This window comes from Xyrauchen texanus, chromosome 15 (assembly GCF_025860055.1).
Source record: "Xyrauchen texanus isolate HMW12.3.18 chromosome 15, RBS_HiC_50CHRs, whole genome shotgun sequence".
Taxonomy (NCBI): Eukaryota; Metazoa; Chordata; class Actinopteri; order Cypriniformes; family Catostomidae; genus Xyrauchen; species Xyrauchen texanus.
The window spans coordinates 44,106,152-44,131,627 of record NC_068290.1 but is presented as its reverse complement, the minus strand read 5'-3'; the positions used below and the strand labels follow the sequence as shown (position 1 = coordinate 44,131,627).

At 42.7% G+C, this 25,476-nt stretch overlaps 1 protein-coding gene across 3 annotated transcripts in view; it reads right to left on the bottom strand.

The window, feature by feature from the left end:
- The window catches only part of LOC127655873 (zinc finger protein 407-like), a 42,007-nt gene that overhangs the window by 5,641 nt on the left and 10,890 nt on the right, over nucleotides 1–25,476 (bottom strand). For all 3 annotated transcript variants that reach the window (XM_052143900.1, XM_052143901.1, XM_052143902.1), the window contains 6 exons: nucleotides 10,835–10,949; nucleotides 10,164–10,238; nucleotides 9,737–9,903; nucleotides 7,963–8,046; nucleotides 7,727–7,847; nucleotides 7,203–7,381 (listed from right to left, as the gene is read on the bottom strand). In XM_052143900.1, the coding sequence (XP_051999860.1) occupies nucleotides 7,203–7,381; nucleotides 7,727–7,847; nucleotides 7,963–8,046; nucleotides 9,737–9,903; nucleotides 10,164–10,238; nucleotides 10,835–10,949 (741 nt within the window). The remainder of the gene's footprint in view (nucleotides 1–7,202; nucleotides 7,382–7,726; nucleotides 7,848–7,962; nucleotides 8,047–9,736; nucleotides 9,904–10,163; nucleotides 10,239–10,834; nucleotides 10,950–25,476) is intronic.

The following is a 25,476-nucleotide window of genomic DNA, read 5'->3' as shown; positions in this document are numbered from 1 at the left end:
AGCAAACAAACTGGATCATAGATAACAGATTCCACCTGACTTAAAAAGCCTCGCCATCCGTCGAAAAACCACCATGACCAGAGGTGTAGTAAAACAAGGATAAATATTGGAGATGCCTTTGGAAGATGGAGACAGTTTAAAGCCCAGAAATCCTTTAAAACTGATGCCGAGTTGTCTAATTCTGGCAACCCGCATGAGCTTCGAGTCTGGGGCAGGGCAGGCAACTCTCCAATATTTTGAATTTGGATTGCTGTACCCATTTCAAATACTTGTTGTCAATCTTACATATAGCACCTTTAAGTATCTGCTTATTTAAATCCAAACGGTGACTTTTTTTTTTTTGGGCCAGGCAGTGTATTATAAACAAACAGTCATTAACAATGAACAATAATATATTTAAATGAAACATTAGCCTAGATAAATGCAGTAAAAACTGTTTCTCCATTGTTAGTTCATTAACTGAATGCATTAATCTCATTGTAAAATGTTACCAAACAGTGAATATAGTTGCATATGTGTAGTGTAGTGTTAACAGAAATTGCAACTTAAAATTATTATAAAGTATTGGTTGTTGTCCAGCAAAGGAATTCTATGACATTATTTACCCTGCTGTTGAATATGCAGCTTAAAATTGTATAGCTTACAAATATGTTTCCAGGCCTAGCTTTATTTAAAGAATTTGCACAGAAACTTGCACTCATAGATGAGCTACAGTTGTTTATGATGTTTATTTGTATGGTTAAAATCATTGGTGCCGATGTTTGGATGATGCTATTTAAATTGGTAGTGGGCATCTTTGTTAGATTCTGTAAACACCTCATATAAAATGTCATTTTCAGCGGCCTCTGGACCGGCACTTGGCGAAACCGAAAGTGGCTATGCCCACACTCACTATCCCAAAAATCTAACATGGCAGTCATGTGCAACTTGCCAATTGGTTGAGTGGAAAAACAAAAACCTTTCTGTGAAGTAGTGCTGCACGATTAATCATATCGCAATCGCGATGTCAGCCTGTGCGATTATATGATGGCAAATGCTGCGATTTTATTAAATAAATAAGTGCATGCAATAAAGTGACAGCCCATTCTCTCTGTTTGCCCATTTTCTACACCTCTAATAAAAAGATGACCAGTCAGTCTCAGTTTAGGGAGTGGCATGTATAGTTGTTGCTAGTTTGTATGTTTGAGTTGAAAAATACACATTTCAGCATTATCAGTAATCTATTTGTGCATTTTCCTTGATAACCAAGCAAGTTGACTCATGATACTATTTGTTTATTATATCGCAATCGCATATCACAATATTAACCTCAATAATCGCAATATGACATTTTCCCCAAACCGTGCAGCCCTACTGTGAAGTGTTTAGAAAGTAACTAGTAATTACTAGTGTGATTGCTTTTTTGATGAAGAAATCAATAAAAATCAGTATAGTCTGTAATTTAATTATAATTTTAGAGAAGTAATTTATAGTGTATTTTTATTTTATTTTGATTAACTTATCCAACACTGGTCACAGTATCATAATTGGGTACTTATTGTTAACTGCTCAAAACTAATTCTAAAATAATGTTACTGTTTAACTTTAATTAAAGAAAACATTTTATGAAATGGTCCCCTTAAAGGATTAGTTCACCCCAAAATATTTATTCTCTCATCATTTACTCACCCTCATTCCATCTCACTTGACTTACTTTCTTCTGCAGAACATAAACAAAGATTTTTCGAAGTATTTTTAAGTACTGTAGGTCCATACAATGCAAATTTTTGATGCTCCAAAAAGCAAATAAAGGCATCATAAAAGTAATACATATGTGTTTTAACCCATATTTTCAGAATTGGTATGACAGGTGTTGGTGAGAAACAGATCAATATTTAAGTCCTTTTTTGCTAGATATTCTTCTCCCTGCCCAGTAGGTGTCGATATGCATGAAGAATGTAAATCACCAAAAACACAAGAAGAAAGTGAAAGTTAAAGTGGAGATTGACTGAGCAGGGAAGAGAATATTTAGTAAAAAAGGAATTAATTATTGTTCTCACCACATCTATCATATTGCTTCTGAAGACATGGATTTAACCACTGAGTCGTATTAATTACTTTTATACTGTGATTTTTGGAGCTTAAAAATGTTGGCACCCTTTCACTTGCATTGTATGGACAAAAAGAGCTGAGAAATTCTTCTAAAAAACAAGACAGAAAGTCACACTCATCTGGAATGGCATGAGTGAGAGTAAATAATGAGAGAATTTTTATTTTTGGGTGAACTATTCCTTTAAAGATAGCGAAAGTGAAACTACATGAGAGAGACTGAAACTGAGACTGGCGGCAAATGGTTGACTTCACTTTTGTCCAGTATGATGCTTCATAAAAAACGGTTCTGACTTCACTGACAAAAGCCATTTACACAAATATTATGACAATTTAGACGACCTGCTTCTTCATTAATTGAACATAATATTAATGCACAGATGCACACATGAAACAAATATTGATACAGGGATCTAAAGTATTGCTAGAATACTGAGAAATATAGAAATAGTGAGAAATCGTATTGTACACAGTCCTAATACTGCAGCTCAATGTTAATGTATTATGAGCAATTAGAGTTTTATGTTCAGCACGTGCGAGTATCATGCTAGGAAAGCTCCCTGAATGTTAATGTAATGAAACACACAGTTGACTTCTGCCAGACAAACACATAGGATAGAATAATTATAAAACGTATTATTTAATTATAATTTAAATGAGAGGTTAAGTAACATCATGATAGGCAGAGACATCATCACAGTTGGGTAATGGGTAGGCCCAGACACAATTTTTGTGGAAAATCTGGAATTCTGCAGAATGGTTATAAACACTGTAAAATGTCTTCGTGGGAGTTGAGAATACTACACTCTTATTGGTTGCTAAAATCATGATCAAATTAGCCAAAGTTTAGCCAATTATTTTATAAACATGAAGTTGTGGGTGTGTAGCACTTTTTAAAAGACTACAGAACTCTAGGGCCACAGGTTCTATGTAGTCTATGTTCATTTCTTATTTAACACTTTAAACTGCAAGAAGAAAAGTCTTCTTACTGTGACCTACTCGTCGTCGTCGGCAACCGTCCGTCTCGGGAGACGATGGTGTAGCTCGGTGCGTCTATCTGCACCGCCGGGAATGGCTGTACAGACCAATTCTAGAGTGGCAGTCCTTGCCGCACTGGGCGCAGGAGAAGGGGGATGGCTGGTCAGGCTGCTGTTGCCGCTGCTTCCGCCTAGCTCTCTTTGCCACGGCAGTGTCGTTTCGTGCCGCTTCTGCTTTGATTGTTACCTGCCGGACTGCTTGTCGCCAAGCGGAGCGATCATCAGCCAGTCTCTCCCATGCGCTGGGGCAATGCCGCATTGCTTCAAGTCCTTTTGCAGACGTCTTTGAAGCGCAATTTGGGGCCCTGTGGTTCTGGTGCCTTCAGCCAGCTCGCCGTAGAGGAGGTCTTTGGGGATGCGGCCTGCGTCCATCCTCCTGACATGCCCAAGCCACCGCGAGCCGTCTTTCGCTGAGCGTTGCATACAAACTGCTCATGTTGGCTCGCTCCAGCACCTCGGTGTTGGGGATCTTGTCCTGCCACTTGATATGCAGTATGCGACGCAGGCACCACATGTGGAAGCTGTTGAGTTTCTTCTCGTGCCTTACGTAGGTGGTCCATGACTCGCTGCCATAAAGGAGCGTACTGAGCACGCAGGCTTGGTACACGCGCGCAGTCTGGTCGTCTCAGTGAGGCTAGAGTTGTTCCACACTCGCTGATTTAACTTGGCCATGACTGCGGCTGCCTTGGCGATTCTGCTGTTGATCTCAGGGTCGATGGATAACTGAACTTGAGATCGTGGACCCAAGGTACGTGAAGTTCTCAACAACGCCCAGGCTGTACCCGTCGATGGCGGTGTTTGGAGGGTCTCTGCTCCCTGCATCATGACTTTGGTCTTCTTCAGGCTGATGGTCAATCCAAACTCCTTGCAGGCGTGTGAGAGGCAGTTGACAAGCTGCTGGAGTCCGCCTGCCGTGTGTGAAGTCAAGGCTGCGTCATCAGCTAAGAGCATCTCACGAATGAGTACCTCTGTGACTTTGGTCTTGGCACGGAGACGGGCTATGTTGTAGAGCTTGCCGTCCGACCTAGTGCGGATGTAGACACCCTCGCTGCAGTCTTTGATGGCGTATTGGAGGAGCATGGAGAAGAAGATACCAAAGAGTGTGGGCGCAGGGACGCAGCCTTGTTTCACTCCACTGCTGACTGGGAAGGCTTCGGATGTTGCGCCGTTGTAGCATACTGTGCTGTGCATATTCTCGTGGAAGGACGTGACCACTGCAAGCAGGTGCGGGGGCAACCAATCTTCTGCAGCAACCTGAAGAGTCCGCTTCTGCTGACCAGATCAAACGCCTTTGTGAGGTCGATGAAGGCGATGTAGAGTGGCATATGCTGCTCCTGACACTTCTCCTGCAGCTGGCGTAGTGAGAAGATCATGTCTACTGTTGATCGGCCATCCCTGAAGCCGCGACTGGGACTCGGGTAGACGCTGGAGGCGAGGGTCTGCAGGCGGGCCAGAGCGACGCTGGCTAACACTTTGCCTACAATGCTGAGGAGGGAGATGCCCCGGTAGTTGTTGCAGTCACTACGGTCTCCCTTGTTCTTGTACAAGGTGACAATGTTAGCGCCTCGCATGTCCTGGGGGATGTAGCCCTGTTCCCAGCAGAGACAGAGGAGGTCGTGAAGTGGTTTTAGCAGGGCTGGTTTCCCGCTCTTTAGAACCTCGGGAGGGATTCCATCGCTCCCTGGCCTTCCTGCAGGCAAGGCAGTCGATGGCTTTGCTGAGCTCGTCCATGGTTGGTGGGGTATCTAGCTCCTCCATGACTGGTAGGTCTGGGATGGCGTTGAGAGCCGTGTCAGTCACCACGCTCAGCGTTGCGTATAGCTCAAGGTAGTGCTCCGTCCATCGCTTCATCTGCTTTTCCTGGTCGGTGATAACCTCTCCCGCCTTGGACTTGAGGGGGCGGTCTTGGAGGGGTTGGGCCTGTTGCCTTCTTGATGCCCTCGTACATCCCTCTTGCGTTTCCTGTCTCGGCAGCTCTTTGTATGCTGCTGCAGAGGTCTAGCCAGTAGGTGTTGGCGCAGTGGCGGGCGGTCTGCTGGGCTTTGTTCCTGGCAGTCCGGAGGGATTGTAAGATACTAGGGCTTGGATTGGCCTTGTAGGCCAGAAGGGCTTTCCTTTTGCCTCAGTCACGGGCTCCATTTCTTCCCAGTGTGCCTCGTACCAGTCGACATTTTTCCGCTCCTTCTTCCCGTAGGGCGGTAATGGCGGCGTTGTAAACCAGCGTCGCTGAGGCGGAGCCACTTGGAGTCGATGGTGTCATCTGCTGACACTCCCTCGCTGAGGGCGTGTTCCAGCCTGCTGATGAACTGCTGGGTTTTCTCAGGATTGCTGGCGCAGCAGGCATTTATGCGTGGGCGACCCTTCTTCTTGGAGTGGTACAACCTTTTGGGTGTAGTGCGCACCTTGCTTGCTACGAGGGCGTGGTCTGTATCGCAGTCGGCACTGTGGTAACTGCGGGTGAGGAGGACGCAACCTTCTTCTGGTGATGACCAGGTCAAGCTGGTGCCAGTGGCGGGATCGGGGGTGCCTCCATGACACCTGGTGGATCTCTTTACACTTGAAGAAGGTGTTGGTCACACACAGGCCGTGGTGGCACAAGAGCTCGAGCAGTCTCTGGCCGTTCTCGTTTATCTTCCCCCTCCCAAAGCTTCCGAGGCAGGTGGGCCAAGCCTTGTGGTCAGCTCCTACTCTTGCATTGAAGTCTCCTAAGAGGAAAAGGCCTTCAGTGCTGGGCCACCTGGATATCGCTTCATCTAGGGCCTGGTAAAACTCATCTTTTTCCTCGGCGGTGGAGCAGAGGGTTGGGGCGTACACGCTGAGAATGTTGACTGGGCCAGAAGACGTTGACAGCCGGAGGGTGAGTATCCTCTCTGTGCCTGCTGTGGGGAGCTCGGTGAAACTGACAAGTGTGTTCTTCACAGCGAAGCCAACACCATGTTGCCTGGGTTGGTCTGGGGACTTCCCTGCCAGTAGAAAGTGTAGTTTGTTTCCTTGATGGTGCCGTTGTCAGCCAGCCGGGTCTCCTGTAGGGCGGCAATGTCGACGCTCAAGCGTGATAGTTCCCTGTCAATGACGGCCGCCTTCCTTAGCGCCGTCGATCTGCAGAAGGTCTGCGGTTAGTCCTGGACACATAGTCCTGACGTTCCAGCTAGCGTAAACGAAGAGCTGGAGGCTTCTTTCTTGGTTCTTCCTTTGACTTGCCTGGTGCGAGTGTTTAGTGGCCCACTTTTCGAGAGATGCCTCTCTAATCCCCACGCACCCAGTGGGGCAGGTGAGCCATGGCGGGACGGCACCTTACTGGCTGGGGGCTGCCCAGCTTAAGGCGGGCGGTGGCTGTCCAATGAGGCGCGATGACCTCTCCCACCGTCAAAGGGGACCCCTGGCTCGCTTCCTTCGCCAATCGGACGAGCTTATAACCGTAACTGCCCCTCCCGTGTTGAGTCGACATCTTGCGATGGCGCTGGAGTGTCCTCTCCAGTGGAGCTACAGAGCCTGGGCAGGGTTATATGGAGAGCCAGTTGTTGCCCATGCAGCAGGCCCCCCTCTCGCTGAAGAATCCAAGGGAAAGACAAAGTCGATACAACTTGGCTCCAGCTGCGCCGCAGGAGTTGCCGGTAAAGACAATACTATGTCAAGCCGCCTTAGGGACTCCAGCTCCGGATTTTCTGTCAGGGTTTACTCCCTTAGCCTATCCCCAGAAGGGGTATACCGCAAGGCAGCGGAGGTTTGGAATCAGAGTTACCTTCTCCTAGATGAGCTACCATCCAAGGTTGACGAGCCCCATCTGCCCGAAGGTTCTATGTAGTCTATGTTCATTTCTTATTTAACACTTTAAACTGCAAGAAGAAAAGTCTTCTTACTGTGACCTACTATTGTTTACATTAGTTACATAGTCTTTCATAAATCCACATGCCTTAATACAGTAGTTCTTACATCCTCATTTCATTACATGTGCCACTGATGGGAATTCAGTCTTATATCTAAATCAGGACACATCATGTCAAGCGCTTGGCAGAGAAACTCTTCTACTGTAGATTAAACCAATGAGAGGTCTGTATGCATGTTGTGTATGAGTACCAGCGTGCAGGTAGGCCAAGTCTGGGTTCTCGATGTCAGTGTGCGTCTCTTTCAGATGGTTTCTGAAGTCCATGGGGGCATTGGTGGCGTAGTTGCACTTGGGGCAGTTATACATCTTCACCCCCTCGTGTTTGCCCGTGTGCAGGATGTGTTTACGAATGTTCTCTGCACAGTTTGATCTGAGAGAGGAATAGACAAAACATAAATGAGGATGAACATTTGATGAAATTACACACAAAAATGTATCTGAAGTGATAGAGAGATATAGAAAATTATATATATAGAAAAAAAAAGGTTGATGAACACTGATGTTGATTCTTTCTCAAATGATTCTACATCCATACACAAAAAAAGCTTGTGAAATTAATTCATTGTAATTGCATTGTGACATCCTACTGTATAAAAACACAGAAGAAACTGAAGAACACTGCAGCCCTGATACTGACCAGAACACTTCTGATTTCACCACTGCTGCACTCCAGTAACAGCTGATGCTACAATGATGTTGTGATCAAAACACTGACCTGTAATCACACCAGGGGCAGCGGTAGGGCTTCTCGCCCGTGTGCACACGCTTGTGACGTGTCAAGTGAGACTGTGTGGTGGAGGCAAAGTTACACATCTGACACTTGAAGGGCCGTTCACCTGCAGCAGACAGAGCTAAGGCATTAGAGGAGTCATGACAAACAATGGACGATTGTTGTAAACATGAGCATGAACATGCATGAACGCACGCGTGTGCGTGTGCATGTGTGTGTACCTGTGTGCTGGCGCCGGTGTTTGGTGAGGGCGTGACGAGTGCCTCCAGCAAATCCACAAAGATCACACAGGAACGACTTTTCTCCTCAAAGAGGAAACACACACAAATGTACTTGTATTCAAATCACAGAATATGCTTGTGACCAGCAATGGTGGGGTTTATGGGCTCAGTGCTCCCTCATCCTATGTAAACATGTGGATGGACTACTTGCACAATTGCTTCCATGTTCTACGTACTCAGCCGTTTCATGAAACAACATTCAGCACACTTACGTGCAGAGATTTATTAATGGAAAGGCAGTTATTTCTACTTTTTAAGGCTGTCCGTTGATTAAAATAATAAATCATGTTTTTGGCATTAACAGGACTGACTACCAATTTTAATTTGCTGACATTTAAGTGTAAATATATTTTTTCCTTTCCAAATGTACACTCATCTCCTGAATAACAAATCAAATATATAGTACTGTGCAAAAGTTTTAGGCACATAAGATGTTTCACAAAAGCATTTGTCTTAAGATGGTTATTTATATCTTCAGCTTTAGTTTGTCAACAGGATATATTGACATATTGTTAGACTCCCAAACATTACTTTACAAATAGAAAAGAGTTGAATAGAAGAACAGGAAGCCCTGCAACAGATGTCATGGCCCCCACAAAGCCCCCCACTGAACATCGAGTCTGAGATTACAGAAAGAGACAGAAGCAATTGAGACAGCCGAAATACATAGATGAACTGTGGCGAAATCTCCAAGAAGCTTGAACATCCTATCTGCCAACAACCAAGAAAAACCAAGATATTTGTGTCCAGGTGTATCTAAGAGATTTGGTGCTGTTTTAAAGGCAAAGGTGGTCACAACGAATATTGATTTAGCTTTTTATGTTTACTGGACTTTGATGACATTAAGTGATAAATAAAAACTACTTATTTCAATATTTTTGAAGACTTTTTGAAGAATTAAGCCAAAAATTACTTAATTATCAAAAGTGTACAGTATAGGGGCATTAAAGACACGAGATATGTAATAGCGTCACTTTTTTGCACTTCCATAATTATATTTATTATGATTATTTCATATCTATATAAGTTTACTATATATCATTGGCCGCACCCCCTAAATGGGGCTGGGGTACTCACATTCTCAATAATAGAGTCAACAGTCCCGGCACGCTGGACGCGGCCACAGTCCGCCTTCAGCCCCACGACTGTATGACTAAAGGTAAGTGCTTTGAGTTTGTTCTCAGCACCAAAGCCTCGGGACGCACCCTTGCCTCCCGACGCCACACTACCTGCTTCGCCCCGCTGCGAAGCCCCCGCCGGGTACGTCCAAAATACTCGTCCCCTTGGTACCCCCAGCACGGAGTTTGGAGGCGTGGCTTTCACTGCCCAACCCGTCACGCTGGCTGTACAGGACCATTCAACTCGGTTACGCAATTCAGTTTGCCAGGCCCCCTAGTGTTGCTTCTCCGAAACAACGTCTCATTCCCTCCATCGGGGAACGGAGGTTACATTGATAACCTAGACGTTTTCTTGACAAAAACTGTTTCCAAACTAGTTTTTCACAACATTTGACGTGTCAACATAGGATTTATATGCTAAAGATAAATGGGAAAATATTATGTTGATCCTTGTGAAACTGTATCGATAATTTGCGTTTCCAGCAGCTTTATTTTGATGCCCTAAACCTTTTTTTTTGCAAAAAGTCCTTAGATGTAAATGTAGTTATTGACGCTAACAGACATTATGACCCTGATACTGTGAAATGAGTGTGTACCTGTGTGTGTTCTGTGATGGTCTTTCATTGCAGAAAGTGTGAGGAAGGAGTAATGACAGGAGGGCCAGCTGCACTTGTAGGGTTTTTCTCCCGTGTGCAGCTTCATGTGATTATTTAGGGCCCATTTCTCACTAAAGTTCCGCTCACACAACTCACACTCAAACTTCCTGACACAAACAAAACAACACACGTCAAAAGTCAACAGATGCCAAATGTCTCATTTACATGCAAATGTTTGTTATCAATGGTAAGATGAGACTTTTGGTAAAGACACGTGCAGTATTACAATAGTAATGCATAAACGTGTTAATTCATATCTGATGAGTTTTTGACTTTTGAGTAAATCCCAAATACACATTTTTGTAGTTTTAATTTCACTAATGTTCCCAAAACGTGTGTATGTGTGTGTGTGTGTGTGTTTCAGTACCTCTCTTTAGGTTGGCCCAGTCCGTGTTTCCCGAGTAGATGAGTGTTCAAATGTTTCTTCATCACAAACGCCCATCTATAACACACATGCAGAATATCACTGCACATGCTAGCTCTATATAACTCAACCCTTAATAACATTTACATATATCAAATCTGTGTGATGTTTACACTATATGATGCTGTGTAAAGCAGTGTTAATCCAGTACAGCAAATAAAATGACTTCATAATATTATAATATAAAGAGATGTGCTGCTAATTCATATCCAGAAACACTTTTTTCACTTATATTGATCACATATTACTTTCCAGAACTAAGGCTGCTGAAAAAGTTGGCAGTCGCCGTTGTGTTACTTTCAGACCATGGCACATTGTGATTAGTCAAACAGAGTCGTGATGTCATTACAAGTAATATAGTCAAATAAGCGTGAATCTCTGAATAAACTACATATTCATTATCACTTATTAAATTATAAGAGACTAATAAAGTAAGTGGTCTACCCACCTCTGATGACTGTAAAGATGTTGTTTGTATTATGATGGGAAACATGATTTAATCCTTATCAGAAGAGCTTCACACAAGTGTCCAGATCTACTGAACATCCTGTGCCCGAACCGTCAGTGTTAGCAATATCCAATAATGTCTGTGCTCACTGTATATGTGAACTCACCCGCAGATGTGACACTTGTACTCTCTCATGCCCAGATGTCTCTTGACGTGGTTACGAGCGTCACCCAGCTGAGCAGTAGCAAAGCTACAGATCTTGCACATAAAGGGTTTGGATCCTGAAGAGGCAACACAACAAAAGAGCTGCTTCATCATATTGACAACAAAATAAAGTTCAGGAATGTTACATTAACCCAATATCACATCACTGTTATCATTTCAGCATTTCCTTACCTTAATTGCCAATAATCATCATAATTCTTTCTTTCTTCACTGGTAAGTTACACATACTACGGCTTACATGAAACAAAAGCAGTGTTATGTAAATGCAATACGACCTCACTTTTTTGGAACATTTCTGTAATAATTGTCTTACACTCATTGGCTCTCACTAATAACACCTGAGCAGAACAAATTTGTGTAAATTAGGGCTGCTAGGCAATGAAAATCTTCAATGAATTGACGATTAATGAAACAAATTCATTGCAATTAATCAAATATATAAATATTTAATAAAAAATGCCCACAAATAAATCTAATTTTGTATATACCATAATAATTTCAATATTATAAAATATGTAATACATTTCAAATATATTAGATCATATACACACTGTATATTGTTTTAGCAAACAATTATCCTTGTGCAACCCTGCATCCACATGTGTGGATGTTGTATTTTGGCTTTGCTATATGTAACACATAATTTAAATGAATGAAAACTGACTGAATACTGTTCACAAGACTCTAGACTGTCATTTAAAGGGTTAACTTTTACTACACCGAGTGACAACAACATGCAGTAAAGTTCTCCTACAGACACAGTGCCAACAAATGTGCTTCTGGTTAGGAGTTTTTTCATGGAAACCTATTTGGTTGTTAAGGGTAGCGTCTCTAGTTTCATTTGATACGGTGCTTTAAAAAAATCATGTTGCTGATATATATGATGTTCACATATGTGGAAATTGGCACCGCATTTCCTCAAAATGAGAATTTCATTCACTAAATAGTGAGCAAGGGAGCATCCTATAGCTTTCAATGCAGCTAAGTGTATTCAATCCTAAAATCATATCAAAAGTTCTGTTTCAGGCTGCAGATGATGTTTGGATCACTCAACATGTTTGACAGACATGGGACAATGATCAGTACATAGATTCACAATTTATATTGTATAATTTTATTTTAACATGCTTGGCAATGATTGGATGATGCTGGACATTAATTTGAATCAGAATAATTTATTCAGCTTTACAGAAAATTAGCTGTAATATCTCAAAAACCTAAACACTCCTGGAAACATAAGAAAAATTTGATGAAAAAATCTGACTTTCTAATGATTGGTGTTATCAAAAATGTCATTTGCGCTAGATTTTTTCTTTTTTTTTGACAAATCAAAAAAGGAAATGGAAAAATGCTCAAAGCAGTCATGCAGGGGTCTTAGGAGGTTAAAGCATTTAGACAATACAAAAAGTGGCTTTAGAAGTCAAAATAATGTTGGTTTCTTTCCAAATAATTGAACATAACCCTATCATTGACCAACTTATGTCTGCATTACACAAGATACAGATGCAAGACAAAACAACCCAACAACCCACACAACCTACGGCCGCTTTACACTTCAACACCTGCTCCACTCTCGTTCTCAGTGGGACTCTGGAACTGCCAGTCTGCTGTGAACAAAGCTGCCTTCATTCCAGCTTTCACCACACAGTCCACACTCAGCATCCTGGCACTGATAGAGACGTGGATACGTCCTGAGGATACAGCAACACCTGCTGCTCTCTCCAACAACATCTCCTTCTGAGGTTTGCTCATTCATAATAACTGGACTTTTTCACCACAGGCTTCACTATGTAACAATACATCTTTTGAATTCCATGTCATTACTACAATGCAACCCACAAAACTACATGTTGTTGTCATCTATTGCCCTCCAGGTCAGCTGACAAGCCTTCTTGAGGAGTTGGATGTCCTGCTGTCCTCCTTGCCAGAGGATGGCAGGCTACTTGTGGTTCTTGGCGATTTCAACATTCACCAAGACAAGACCCAGGCCATTGAACTGAACACTCTTCTGGCCTCATTTGACTTGGAAAGACTACACACCACAGCAACTCACAGATAGGGCAACCAGCTGGACCTAATTTTTACACGTAACTGTACCACCTCAAATATTCTTGTTACACCTTTACATGTCTCTGATCACTACTTTGTTCAATTCAACATGATTCTCCCATCCATTGTAAAACCGACTCCACCTTTGGTTTCCTTTCGCCGTAACCTCCGTTCCCTATCACCCTCTCGCCTTTCCACTGATGTCTCTGCCTCTCTTCCCACAATAAATGTATTTTCCATGCATCAGTCGTGAACATCGGACTGATCTCAGGGCAGCTGAGAGGAGATCTGGGTAAATATCAGTTTCTGCTTGCAACTTTTTCAGATAATGTTAAAGCTGCAAAAACTTCATATTACCAGACCAAGATCAACAGCACCACAGACACTCATAGCTTGTTTAGAACATTCAACACACTTCTCTGCCCTCCCCCTCCACCACCTGACACATCACTGACAGCAGATATCTTCACCACATTTTTTACTAATAAGGTTACAGCCATCAGCAATACATTCACTGCACCACACCCTGTCAAACACCCACCTCCTGTATGCAACTCTTCTTTCTCCATGTTCTCTCCTTTAACTGACACTGAGGTCTCTAAACTCCTCCTCTCCAACCACCCCACAACCTGTTCCCTTGACCCCATTCCATCACACCTTCTCCAGGCCATCTCTCCGTCCATCCTACCTGCACTTACACACATAATTAACACATCTCTTCTTGCAGGCACTTTTCCCACTACATTTAAGCAGGCTCGAGTAACCCCACTGCTGAAAAACCTGCACTTAACCCCACACACATAGAACGCTACAGACCAGTGTAGCCCACTAGAAAAATTATGGAAATAAATATAGAAAATGTGTCACAATGATGAGTCTCAAAATCCAAGTGCAAGTGAACAGTTTATTGATGACGGACAGCACAGGGAAATACTGTAAACGCCGCGTTTACAGGTGGGCTACCTAGAAGTACACAATCTCGAAAAGAGATAAGCAGGGCTGGAAATACAGTGCGGACTCAGGCCAGCGTCAGGATACAATTTCCCAGACGATCCCTCAGTAGACTGGAGGTACAGAGGAAAACGGGAAGCGCCCGCAAGGAACTAGGACACAGGAACTGGGTAACAGAATACAAAACATGAATAACGAACCGACACCATGCATGATGATTTCCAGCTAGATAAAGGCAGCTAACAAGCAGTAGTGATTAGTAGCAGCTGACGGCAGTAGAGTAATCAGCTGGTGCTAAGCAACAAACAAGCACTACGCACTACACACACACACACACACACACACACACACACAACCCCACACCTATAAATACACCAACAGATATACAAAATGAACACATGGATCGATGAACCGTGACAGTACCCCCTCCCCTAAGAGTGCCTCCTGGCACTCCCAGGAGAGCCTACCTGACGATTGTAATCCTCGATAAGGGAGTGATCCAGTATGTCCCTAGCAGGAACCCAACTCCTCTGCTCTGGACCGTAACCCTCCCAGTCCACCAGGTACTGAAATCCGCGTCCCCTCCGTCTTGAGTCCAGAATACGATTAACCGAATATGTAGGCTCCCCGTCTACGAGTCTGGCTCCAGGAGGAAGGATTCTGAGAAACCAAACATCGCAACACTCTCTCTAAGTCTTGGTTGGCACGCTCGGTCTGCCCGTTGCTCTGAGGGTGAAACCCAGAAGAAAGACTGACACTGGCCCCCAATAAATGACAAAACTCTCTCCAAAATTTGGAAATAAATTGGGGACCCCTGTCAGAAACCACGTCCATCGGGAGGCCATGTAATCGAAAGACGTGATCTACAACAGCAACTGCTGTCTCCTTGGCAGACGGTAATTTAGGCAAGGGAATGAAATGAGCCGCCTTCGAGAATCGGTCCACTACGGTCAAAACGACCGAATTGCCCTGGGAGGGCAGTGACAAAATCTAGCGCGATGTGGGACCAGGGTCTAGAAGGGACAGACAGCGGTTGGAGTAACCCATCCGGTGGGCGATTGGAAGTCTTACCACGAGCACAGACCGAACATGCCAATACAAAACTCCGAATGTCGCGAGCCATAGAGGGCCACCAGAATCGTTGCCTGACCAAAAAACTGGTGCGATTAGCTCCTGGGTGACATGCTATATTAGAACAATGACCCCACCAGATTACGTAGGACCTTGACCCCTCCGGTACAAATAAGCGACTCGGTGGACAATCGGGCGGAGGTGTTACTCCTTCTAAGGCCGCACGGACCTTCGACTCGATCTCCCAAACGAGTGTGGAGACAATGTGTCTCTCAGGAAAAATGCACTCGGGAGTAGACGGGCGAACGGAACGATCAAAAATACGAGACAAAGCATCAGGCTTGATGTTTCTGGAGCCCGGACGATACGACAAGGAAAACTCGAAACGACCGAAAAAAAGTGCCCACCGAGCCTGCCTGGAGTTGAGTCGTTTAGCTGATCTGATATACTCAAGGTTCTTATGATCAGTCCAGACAATAAAGGGTACCCCTGAACCCTCTAACCAATGACGCCATTGCTCCAACGCTAACTTGACTGCCAGCAACTCTCTGTTACCAATGTCATAATTACATTCCGCAGGAGACAAACGATGAGAAAAAAACGCGCAAGGATGCATCTTGTCGTCCGCGGGCGAGCGCTGGGAAAGAACCACTCCTACCCCCACCTCTGACGCGTCGACCTCCACCACAAACTGACGTGAAGGATCAGGGGCTATAAGAATGGGAGCTGAAACAAAGCGGCTCTTGAGGTTGGTAAATGCAGCTTCAGCTACACCAGACCACCTGAACGTCATCTTGGAAGAGGTCAAGGCAGTCAGAGGAGCGGCTAGTTGGCTGAAATTGCGAATGAAAAGCCGGTAAAAATTGGCGAACCCCAGAAACCTCTGTAGGGCCTTATGGGAATCTGGAGTTGGCCAATCTACCACAGCCTTAACCTTGTCGGGATCCATGCGCACCCCCTCGTAGGAGATGATATAACCCAGAAATGGAACCGACTGAACATGGAACGAACATTTCTCCGCCTTGACAAAAAGCCCATTCTCTAACAGTCTCTGGAGCACTCGTCTGACGTGCTGAACGTGTTCCTGGAGAGAAGAAGAAAATATCAGTATGTCATCCAGGTAGACATATAAGAACTGATCTACCATATCTCTCAGCACGTCATTCACGAGTGCCTGGAAAACCGCAGGAGAGTTAGACAGACCGAACGGCATGACCAAGTATTCAAAGTGTCCCCTGGGGGTGTTAAAAGCAGTTTTCCATTCAACCCCCTTCCTTATGCGGACGAAATGATAAGAATTGCGTCAATCCAATTTTGTGAAGATGGATGCTCCCTGCAACCTCTCGAAAGCCGAAGACATCAACGGCAAAGGATAAGTATTCTTTACCGTGATGTTGTTCAACCCTCGGTAGTCAATACAAGGTCGCAGAGAGCCATCCTTCTTACCCACAAAAAAGAACACTGCCCCCGCTGGAGAAGAGGAGGGACGGATGAACCCAGAGGCTAGAGAATCAGAAATATATTTCTTCATGGCCTCCCTTTCCGGAACGGAAAGTGAGTATAACTTGCCTTTCGGCGGAGACATACCTGTCAGTAAATCTATGGCACAGTCATAGGGACGATGCGGAGGGAGAGAAGCAGCCCGAGACTTAAGAACACTTCTTTCAGGTCAAGATACTCACGTGGCACGTTAGATAGATCCGCGTGTTCATCCTGAAACACAACACAAGACACTGAAGAACACGCAGACATTAAACAAGAAGCATGACAATATTCACTCCAAGACAAAACAGAATTCCTGCACCAATTAATATGCGGGTTATAGAGTGCCAGCCAGGGATGGCCAAGTACCACAGAAGCAGAAGGGGAGTGGATTAAAAGAAACTCAATCTCCTCAGAATGGTTACCAGAGGTAATGAGTCTCACTAAGGCCGTGGAATGAGTGACAGAGGGTAACAGTAGGCCGTTAAGCGCTACTACCGAAATGGGTTGAGGGAGTGTCACCACAGGTATCATGAGTCTCTGAGCGAAGTTAAAGTCTAAAAAATTTCCCTCTGCCCCAGAGTCTATCAGAGCCTCACAGTCAACGCTCTGAGCAGAAAGTCTTAAACTGACAGTGAGATGAGTAGCAGAAAAAGAGGATTTAGTCAGTACAGAACCACCCATCAGTAACCTCTTACCTACTGGCAGGCGCTGCTTTTTACCGGACATTGGAGAGCAATGTGGCCAACGGCTCCACAATACAAGCACAATCCTTTCTCTCTCCTTCTCTGCTTCTCCTGTTGCGATAGACGAGATCTGCCCATCTGCATAGGCTCAGGACCTGAAAAAGACTGCAGTTTCCACAGCAGGAAAAGATACATTAGACTGTGCAATGACCGGCCATCCTCGCTGTGTTCGCGGTCCCCGTCGTCGTAGTCGCGAATCCACCAGAATGGCTAGGTCGATGAGCTTATCCACCCCCGTGGGTAAATCCATGGCATAGATTTCATCCTTGATATGATCAGAAAGTCCATGTAAAAACATGTCCCATTGAGCCTCCAAATTCCAGTCACACTCCGCAGCCAAAGTGCGGAATTCAATAGAATAGTCTGTGACTGGACGATCTCCTTGACGCAACTCCGCGAGAATTCGCGCTGGTCTCTACCGGAGGCTGCGCGATCAAAGACCTTTCTGAGCTCGTGTGAAAAATTATCAAAAGAGTCACAACAAGGATGTCGCTGTTCCCACACCGTAGTTCCCCAAGTCGCGGCTCTCCCCGATAAAAGTGTGATGACAAAAGCCACTTTAGATTCCTCAGTGGGGAATGATGAAGGTTGAAGAGAGATGTGCAGTGAACACTTCGCCAGAAATGAATGACATAATTGAGGCTCACCAGAATAAAACGCTGGAGGTGGAAGATGTGGTTCAGTAGCACGAATGGTCTGCGCGACCGAAACAGGTGGGCTTGTAGTCACTAGACATCGTACTGAAGCCGTCTCGGTTCTTAGCTGTTGCAACTGAGTAGTTAATTCGGAGACCTGGGTTACCAACGCCTGTACAGCACGACCCGTGGTCACCGCCTGTTCCTCCTGTTGTTGCATGCGAGCCTCACTCCTTGATAGAATCTCCGTCAATTCGGTCACACTTGCTGGATTCATCTTGGGTCGGTTCGTTCTGTCACAATGATGAGTCTCAAAATCCAAGTGCAAGTGAACAGTTTATTGATGACGGACAGCACAGGGAAATACTGTAAACGCCGCATTTACAGGCGGGCGACCTAGAAGTACACAATCTCGAAAAGAGATAAGCAGGGTGGGAAATACAGCGCGGACTCAGCCCAGCGTCAGGATACAATTTCCCAGACGATCCCTCAGTAGACTGGAGGTACAGAGGAAAACGCAAAACGCCCGCAAGCAACTAGGACACAGGAACTGGGTAACAGAATACAAAACATGAATAACAAACCGACACCATGCATGATGATTTCCAGCTAGATAAAGGCAGCTAACAAGCAGTAGAAATTAGTAGCAGCTGACGACAGTAGAGTAATCAGCTGGTGCTAAGCAACAAACAAGCACTACACACACACACACACACACACACACAACCCCACACCTATAAATACACCAACAGATATACAAAATGAACACATGGATTGATGAACCGTGACACAATGTATGGAAATAAATATGAATATATTATAGTATTATTATATAATAAAATATGTATGTAATAAAATATTCAAACTTAGTTAACCTATTATAAATGCATATAGTTATTATGAACCAATTAAAACATCAGTTTAAGAGTTGATCCCGCCTTGATTGATAGGTGAGAGCAGAAGCTTCTCTGCCATGCAGACAGCACACAGCCAGCCTGTTAGCGGCCTATGCGAGGAGTATAACAGAGACATTAACATAAAAAGCGTTCAAATATAATTACATATGTTATCTAAACACTTTGAAGAGTACGTTGGGAACTGCACCGCTGCCAGAGAGCATTGAGGGATTTTCGTTTTGTGGGATTTTCTTTGTGTTTTATCTGACGTGAAATAAACCAAAGTGATTAAAGAATTGAGTGCTATGCTAAAGCAGATATTACGCAGCATGTCACGTATTTCAGTTCATGTTGCCATATTAATGCATATTAATGTGTCAATTTCTGTTTTATATAAAAAATAGTAAATCTTAGTTTATTCACAATATACAATTGGGTTATTAAAAAGGTAATTTGCAGTATGTATATAAACTATATTCCTGTATTTTGAGTGCATGGCATGGTTTTAACACGTGCATATAGCTTTAGCTCTGTTTTTACACTGTTGGAATGCATGGTGTAAAGAGATCAAGACATATGGCTAGAATGGGAAATGCATTTTATTACAAGATTGTACAAAAAATGTGTACTTGGTGTAACATATGTTTAATACACTGTACTTACCTCATGTATAATATGTTACCATATAATGTTATTCTGTTATTGTTTTTTTGATTCCTTGGAAAGATTTGGAGTTTGATGGCGAGCCACCCAACTAGAACTACAGAATCTTAGAGGATGGTATTTTATTTTACATTCATGGACTAAAGACAAGACCAATATCTTTGTAAAGAAGCACTTTTGAATATTGTATTTTATTTATTTTAATTTCATTGTATACATTGTATAGAAATCTTAGGCTACTTACTTAGAGGGTGCACCCTAGGATTTTACATTTATGCTGTATACTATTCATGCCTACACATATAAATATTTTCATTCTTTACCTTAATAATTGTGTCGTTATTGTTTCAGTCCACTACCTCCTACTAATCTAAATCTTCTGAAACCTAGTCTAGATAGAATAACCTATATAGTAGATATTAAATAAATGCTACACCAGTCTTTCTCATCCCATTCATGGCAAAAACACTTGAAAGGGCAGTTTTCAATCAGATCTCTGCCTATCTCTCACAGAACAAGCTGCTGGAAGACAATCAGTCAGGCTTCAAAAGTGGACACTCCACTGAGACTGCCCTGCTGTCTGTCACAGAGTCACTGAGACAGGCAAAAGCTGAATCCAGATCATCCGTTCTGATTCTGCTGTACCTTTCTGCTGCCTTTGACACAGTCAACCATCAGATCCTACTCTCCACCCTCTCTAAACTGGGCATCACTGGAACTGTTCTTGGCTGGCTCAACTCCTATCTCTCAGAAAGGTCCTTTGAGGTAGCCTGGAGAGGGGAGGTATCCAAGCCACATCAGTTACTTACTGGGATACCTCAGGGATCAGTGCATGGGCCACTTCTCTTCTCCATATACACAACATCACTGGGACCCATCAACCAGTCACATGGTTTCTCTTACCACTGCTACGCTGATGACACGCAACTCTACTTGTCTTTCCAGCCCAACGACACCACAGTGACTGCTCGAATCGCTGCCTGTCTGGCAGACATCTCAGCCTGGATGAAGGAACACCACCTGCAACTCAACCCAGCCAAGACCGAACTCCTTGTCTTTCCAGCCAACCCTGCTGTTGAACACAACATCACCGTGCAGCTGGGTCAAACTACAGTTTTGCCTTCCAAAACGGTCAAAAATCTAGGGGTAACCATTGATGATGAGCTAAATTTCACTGACCACATCTCAAAGACTGCAAGATCATGTAGATTTACACTCTACAATATCAGGAAGATAAGACCCTTCCTCTCTGTACATGCCTCACAACTGCTCGTTCAGTCACTTGTCATAACTAGACTGGACTACTGTAACGCTCTCTTTGCAGGCCTTCCTGCATGTGCTATTAGACCTCTCCAAATGATCCAGAATGCAGCAGCATGTCTGGTCTTTAATGAACCTAAGAGCACGTTACACCACTCTTTGTCTCTCTCCACTGGCTGCCGGTTCATGCACGTACTAAATTCAAGGCCCTGATGCTGGCATACAAAACAGTCATTGGGTCTGCTCCAGCATACCTAAAAACATTTATGCAGAGCTACGTTCCCACCAGAAGCCTGCGGTCGGCTAAGGAACATCGCCTTGTACCAAAACAAAGAGGCACCAAAACACTTTCCCGGACTTTCAGTTTCATCATACCACGTTGGTGGAAACTTTGTAGTATGGCACTTTTCGTACCACTGTCTCCTTAAGATGATTCGCTTATATTTTCCTCTTTTGTAAGTCGCTTTGGATAAAAGCATCTGCCAAATGAATAAATGTAAATGTGAAGATCCCTGCATTCTCTTTGCCACTCTTTCTTGGGGTTACTACCAGTTGCTGCTGGTGGCTAGCTCAAGTCTGTGTTTGTAGCCTACTAGCTTTTTAGTATCACTTAAATATCTGTTTTCACCTTTTAATCTTTAATATCTGCCAATTTTCAGCGTGTATCAGGTTTTCCCTTGTATTATTCTCGTACAGCAATACAACTGCATGCATTTTTCTATGTGTATCCGCTTTCTATTTTTAACACAATTAAACTGCGTGCATTTTGAAGCGTCAACCATTTTCTCTTCTGTGTTACACGGATTCTTGCATCGATCTCAAAGCACCCCTTATCAAGAACAACCAAAGTGACAAACAAATGCGTTTTCATATTGATCTCAAACCCTCTCTGCTCAGGAACAACCAACAACAACAAATAATTGTGGTAAGGCATGGCATTCGCTCATATAATTCGCTCATATAATTGCCTATAATTGTAGTACATGCCACATGTTTACTATAACTTCTTCAATCAGCAGTGAGGGGTTTACATGAGAACAATTTAATTGATTCCCCCCACTCAGTGACGCACCCTCTGAGAATCATGTTGAAACAGCCCTAATAATTGGTGATTCTATTGTAAGTGTAGGATTATCCATGCAGAAGAATTGCAGCAATATGATTTGAATCTAGAAAAAAACCCAATCTTTTAATCCTGGAATTCTTCAACAACATAAATTAAAGGACCAGGTGCCAACAATCCTAGTGAAGGCCTGCCTTTGGACAAAAAAATGGTCAAAGACACTGAAACGACATAATTTATAGCAAAAAAGGTAATTGGTCAGAGAAGTCCCTTAGCATAACCTTCTGAACTTCCACACAGAGTTAAAGAAGGCTTTTCTTTGAAAGGTTTCCTTGCAAAGACCATCAGATTGCATGACTCTAATACGTCGACATTTCATCTTAATCAAGGAACATTTCACACCAAGTCACAGTACTTTGCGGAGTTAACCCTAAAAAATATACAAGACCGCATGGACCCACAGAATATAAACCATATCTAGATCCTTGCTAGATAATTCTGAAAATGACTCTATGACCTGTGATCACTTCTATAAAGGACAAAGTAAGGATTATAGCCAATGTACCTTTTATAATATGTGTAGTGATTTGTAATCACATATAACTGACAAATCAATTATTATAATCTTTAATTTGGTATGATCTCATTCTACTAAGAATGGTAACTATAAGGCTTAACTTGATTATATACCCCGGCAATCAGGTTTTCCATAACGTGTAATGTTTTATCCATGTTGTAATAAATTAACCAGTATGATTTATAATCGGGATTTCATGTTTTGTTACTTACGTATAATATTCATGAAAGAATGTCATATTTAGTATGTAAACGCTTGCTTGGTTATGTAGAGAATGTTGATGACAACGAATGTCATGTCTCTTGCACCATTTTCAAGATATAAAAGTTTTTGATGATTTTGAGCGGAAAGTCCCAAGAATCAACCAAAGAAAAGGGTTGTGTAAAGTGATCAATGGAAAGGAGGAGGCGAGAACCGGCTTTTCAATATAAATAATAGTTTAATGATAAACTTAAAAGACAACAAACACACACATGACGGACATGTCAGTAAACGATCTCTCTCTCCCGCACGATCCTCTGCAGTCGACCTTTATCCCTCATGGAGGCTTAATTAGCCTAATGCGGGACCGGGTGTGTAGGATCACAACCCGGCCCCGCCCTCCCACAGGTTGTAAATAAATTCTGAAAAGGGACAGACCAGTCGAATATGTGACTCTGAAGTGTCACTTCTGATTTGCACAGGACACCTTTGGGGATGTGGCCAATTTCAGTTCAAATGTCTCCAAACATGTCTCTTCCCTCGCTGGCTCTGCTCTTCTCCAGCTTTTCTCTTCTGAGCTCTCTTGCTGCTTCCAGACCCTCCATGCCATATACAGTACAAGGTACTCTACAGTACTTGCTGAAGGCCTCGTTTCAAAGCCCACCTCATCATTCATTGAGACAACAACTATCAACGAGCTAACAGAGGTCTAAAACATCTACGGAACGAACTTTCGACAAAGAGCCAAAGAAACAAGCAACACAAGGAAACGCAACGACACACAAGTATATCTACAGAATTTTGCTCAAAGTGCTAGTGTATTATTTAAATACACTGGGTAATCCGATTGCAAATCGATTAAGACTCAAAGAAGGATAAATGGTTCTTAAGGCATTGGCAATAGACTCCAAAAAGTAAATTTTCTCTGTATTGATCATTTATTTCCCATTCTGTCAATACTCACCTTCCTGTTTCATGTCCTATGTCTTAGATTAGTTCTGTTTAGAATAGCAATAAAGTTTGTCTGTATTCAAAGAAAATTTGACTGGTATATTTTGATAAATAATTTCATCCCTGCTTTTAAAATATTTCTCTTCAAAGCTGTACCTAAATATGTGTAATATATGATTTTCAATAAGCCATGATTATAATATTACTCCAATAAGTGAATTAATCATATTTCCCTTATTAAAGCGAATTCCTTACAATAGAAATTGTGAGTGGATACAACAAGATGTTGAATTACGGTTTTAATGGTGGGGAATTTTATTCTGACAAATAATCTAGTTATTTGTCATTTATCTCATTTATAATGGTTGTCGAACGGGACTAATTCCATTATAAATTGCCTTACATAATAATGTAGAATAAGGACAGTTTAATTTAATTAAATCACACATACTGTTTCCCTACATATAATGGTGGGGTACGCGGCACTTTAACCCGTACCGTGTACATCAACCAAAAATCCTACATAAGGAACATAACTGCTGGCTAATGCTAAACTTAGAATTTCTAAAATTGTTATTCATGTCGGCACTAACGATGTCCAGCTTCACTCACTAGAGATAATGTTAAAAAGGTGTGTGAACTTGGAAAGACGATGTCAGACACTGTAATATGCTTTGGCCCCCTCCCTGCTCATCATGGTGATGAGGTTTACAGTAGATTATATATATTATATTCTATAAATATAGATTTATAGACAATTGGAAAGGTTTTTGGGGTAGACCTGACCTGCTAAAGAGAGACGGACTCTGTCCCTCCAGGGAAGTTGCCACTCTCCTCCCTAGTAATTACTAACTGGGGCCCAGGTCAGGAAGCAGACAAACTGTCTAATCCAAACGTCTGCTAGCTGCCTTGAGATGTCACACGTCACATAAACTACAACACATAGAGACTGTATCATATAGATATCATATCGAGACTGAGTCTGTTAAAAATAAATAAACACATTTAAAGATAAACATCATATATCTTTCAACCAAAGCACTAATTTTAAATGAAATAATTACAGATCATTGTTTGGATGTGCTCTGTTTGAAATCTGGCTTAAACCAGATGAATGTATTAGTTTAAATGAATCTACTCGCCAGATTATTGTTATAAAAATTATACTTATCTGAAGGGTCGAGGAGGAGTTGTGGCTACAATTTACAGTGACGTTTTTGGTGTTACTCAGGTGGACAGGATAGAAGTTTAATTCCTTTGAACTAATAATGCTTAATGTAACACCATCATATATAAATAAAAAAAAATTCCTTTCACCTTTTGCCCTTTCACCCGGGCCTTATTCTGATTTCCTTGGTGAATTTGCACATTTTTTTATCAGATGTAGTAGTTACTATAGATAAGCTTTAATTGTTGGTGACTTCAACATTCACATAGATAATGAAAATGACACATTGGGATAAGCATTTATCAATATTCTCAACTCGCTTGGAGACAGACAAAATGTGACAGGACCAACTCATTGCCATAATTATATGCTAGATTTAGAGACCCCGTCTCTTGAATGCTGCGATAAGCTAATGTTACTCAATCTACACCATGCTATCGTTCGGGTAGAATTATTTTTTTTGACCACTAAAGATAGCTTCACTAATAATCTTCCAGATCTATCTCATATCTCGTAAGCCCCAAAGTCCATAAGAACTTGATGAAATAACATAAAATATAAATACAGTCTTCTCAAGCACTCTTGATAGTGCCCCCCTCTTCAATTAAAGCCCTGCACCATGGTACAATGATCACACTCATGCTCTTAAGAAAACAGCACGGAAAATGGAGTTCAAGTGGAAGTAAACATAATTAGATGTATTTTGCTGTGCATGGGAGGATAGTGTCTAAAAGCTGCCAGGTCAGCATATTTTAGCAAATTCATAGAAAATAAATCACAACAATCCTAGTTGTTTATTCAGTATTTTGGCAAAATTGGTTAGGAACAAAGCAACTTCAATCCTTCACTTTCATAGGTCATGAAGCGCTA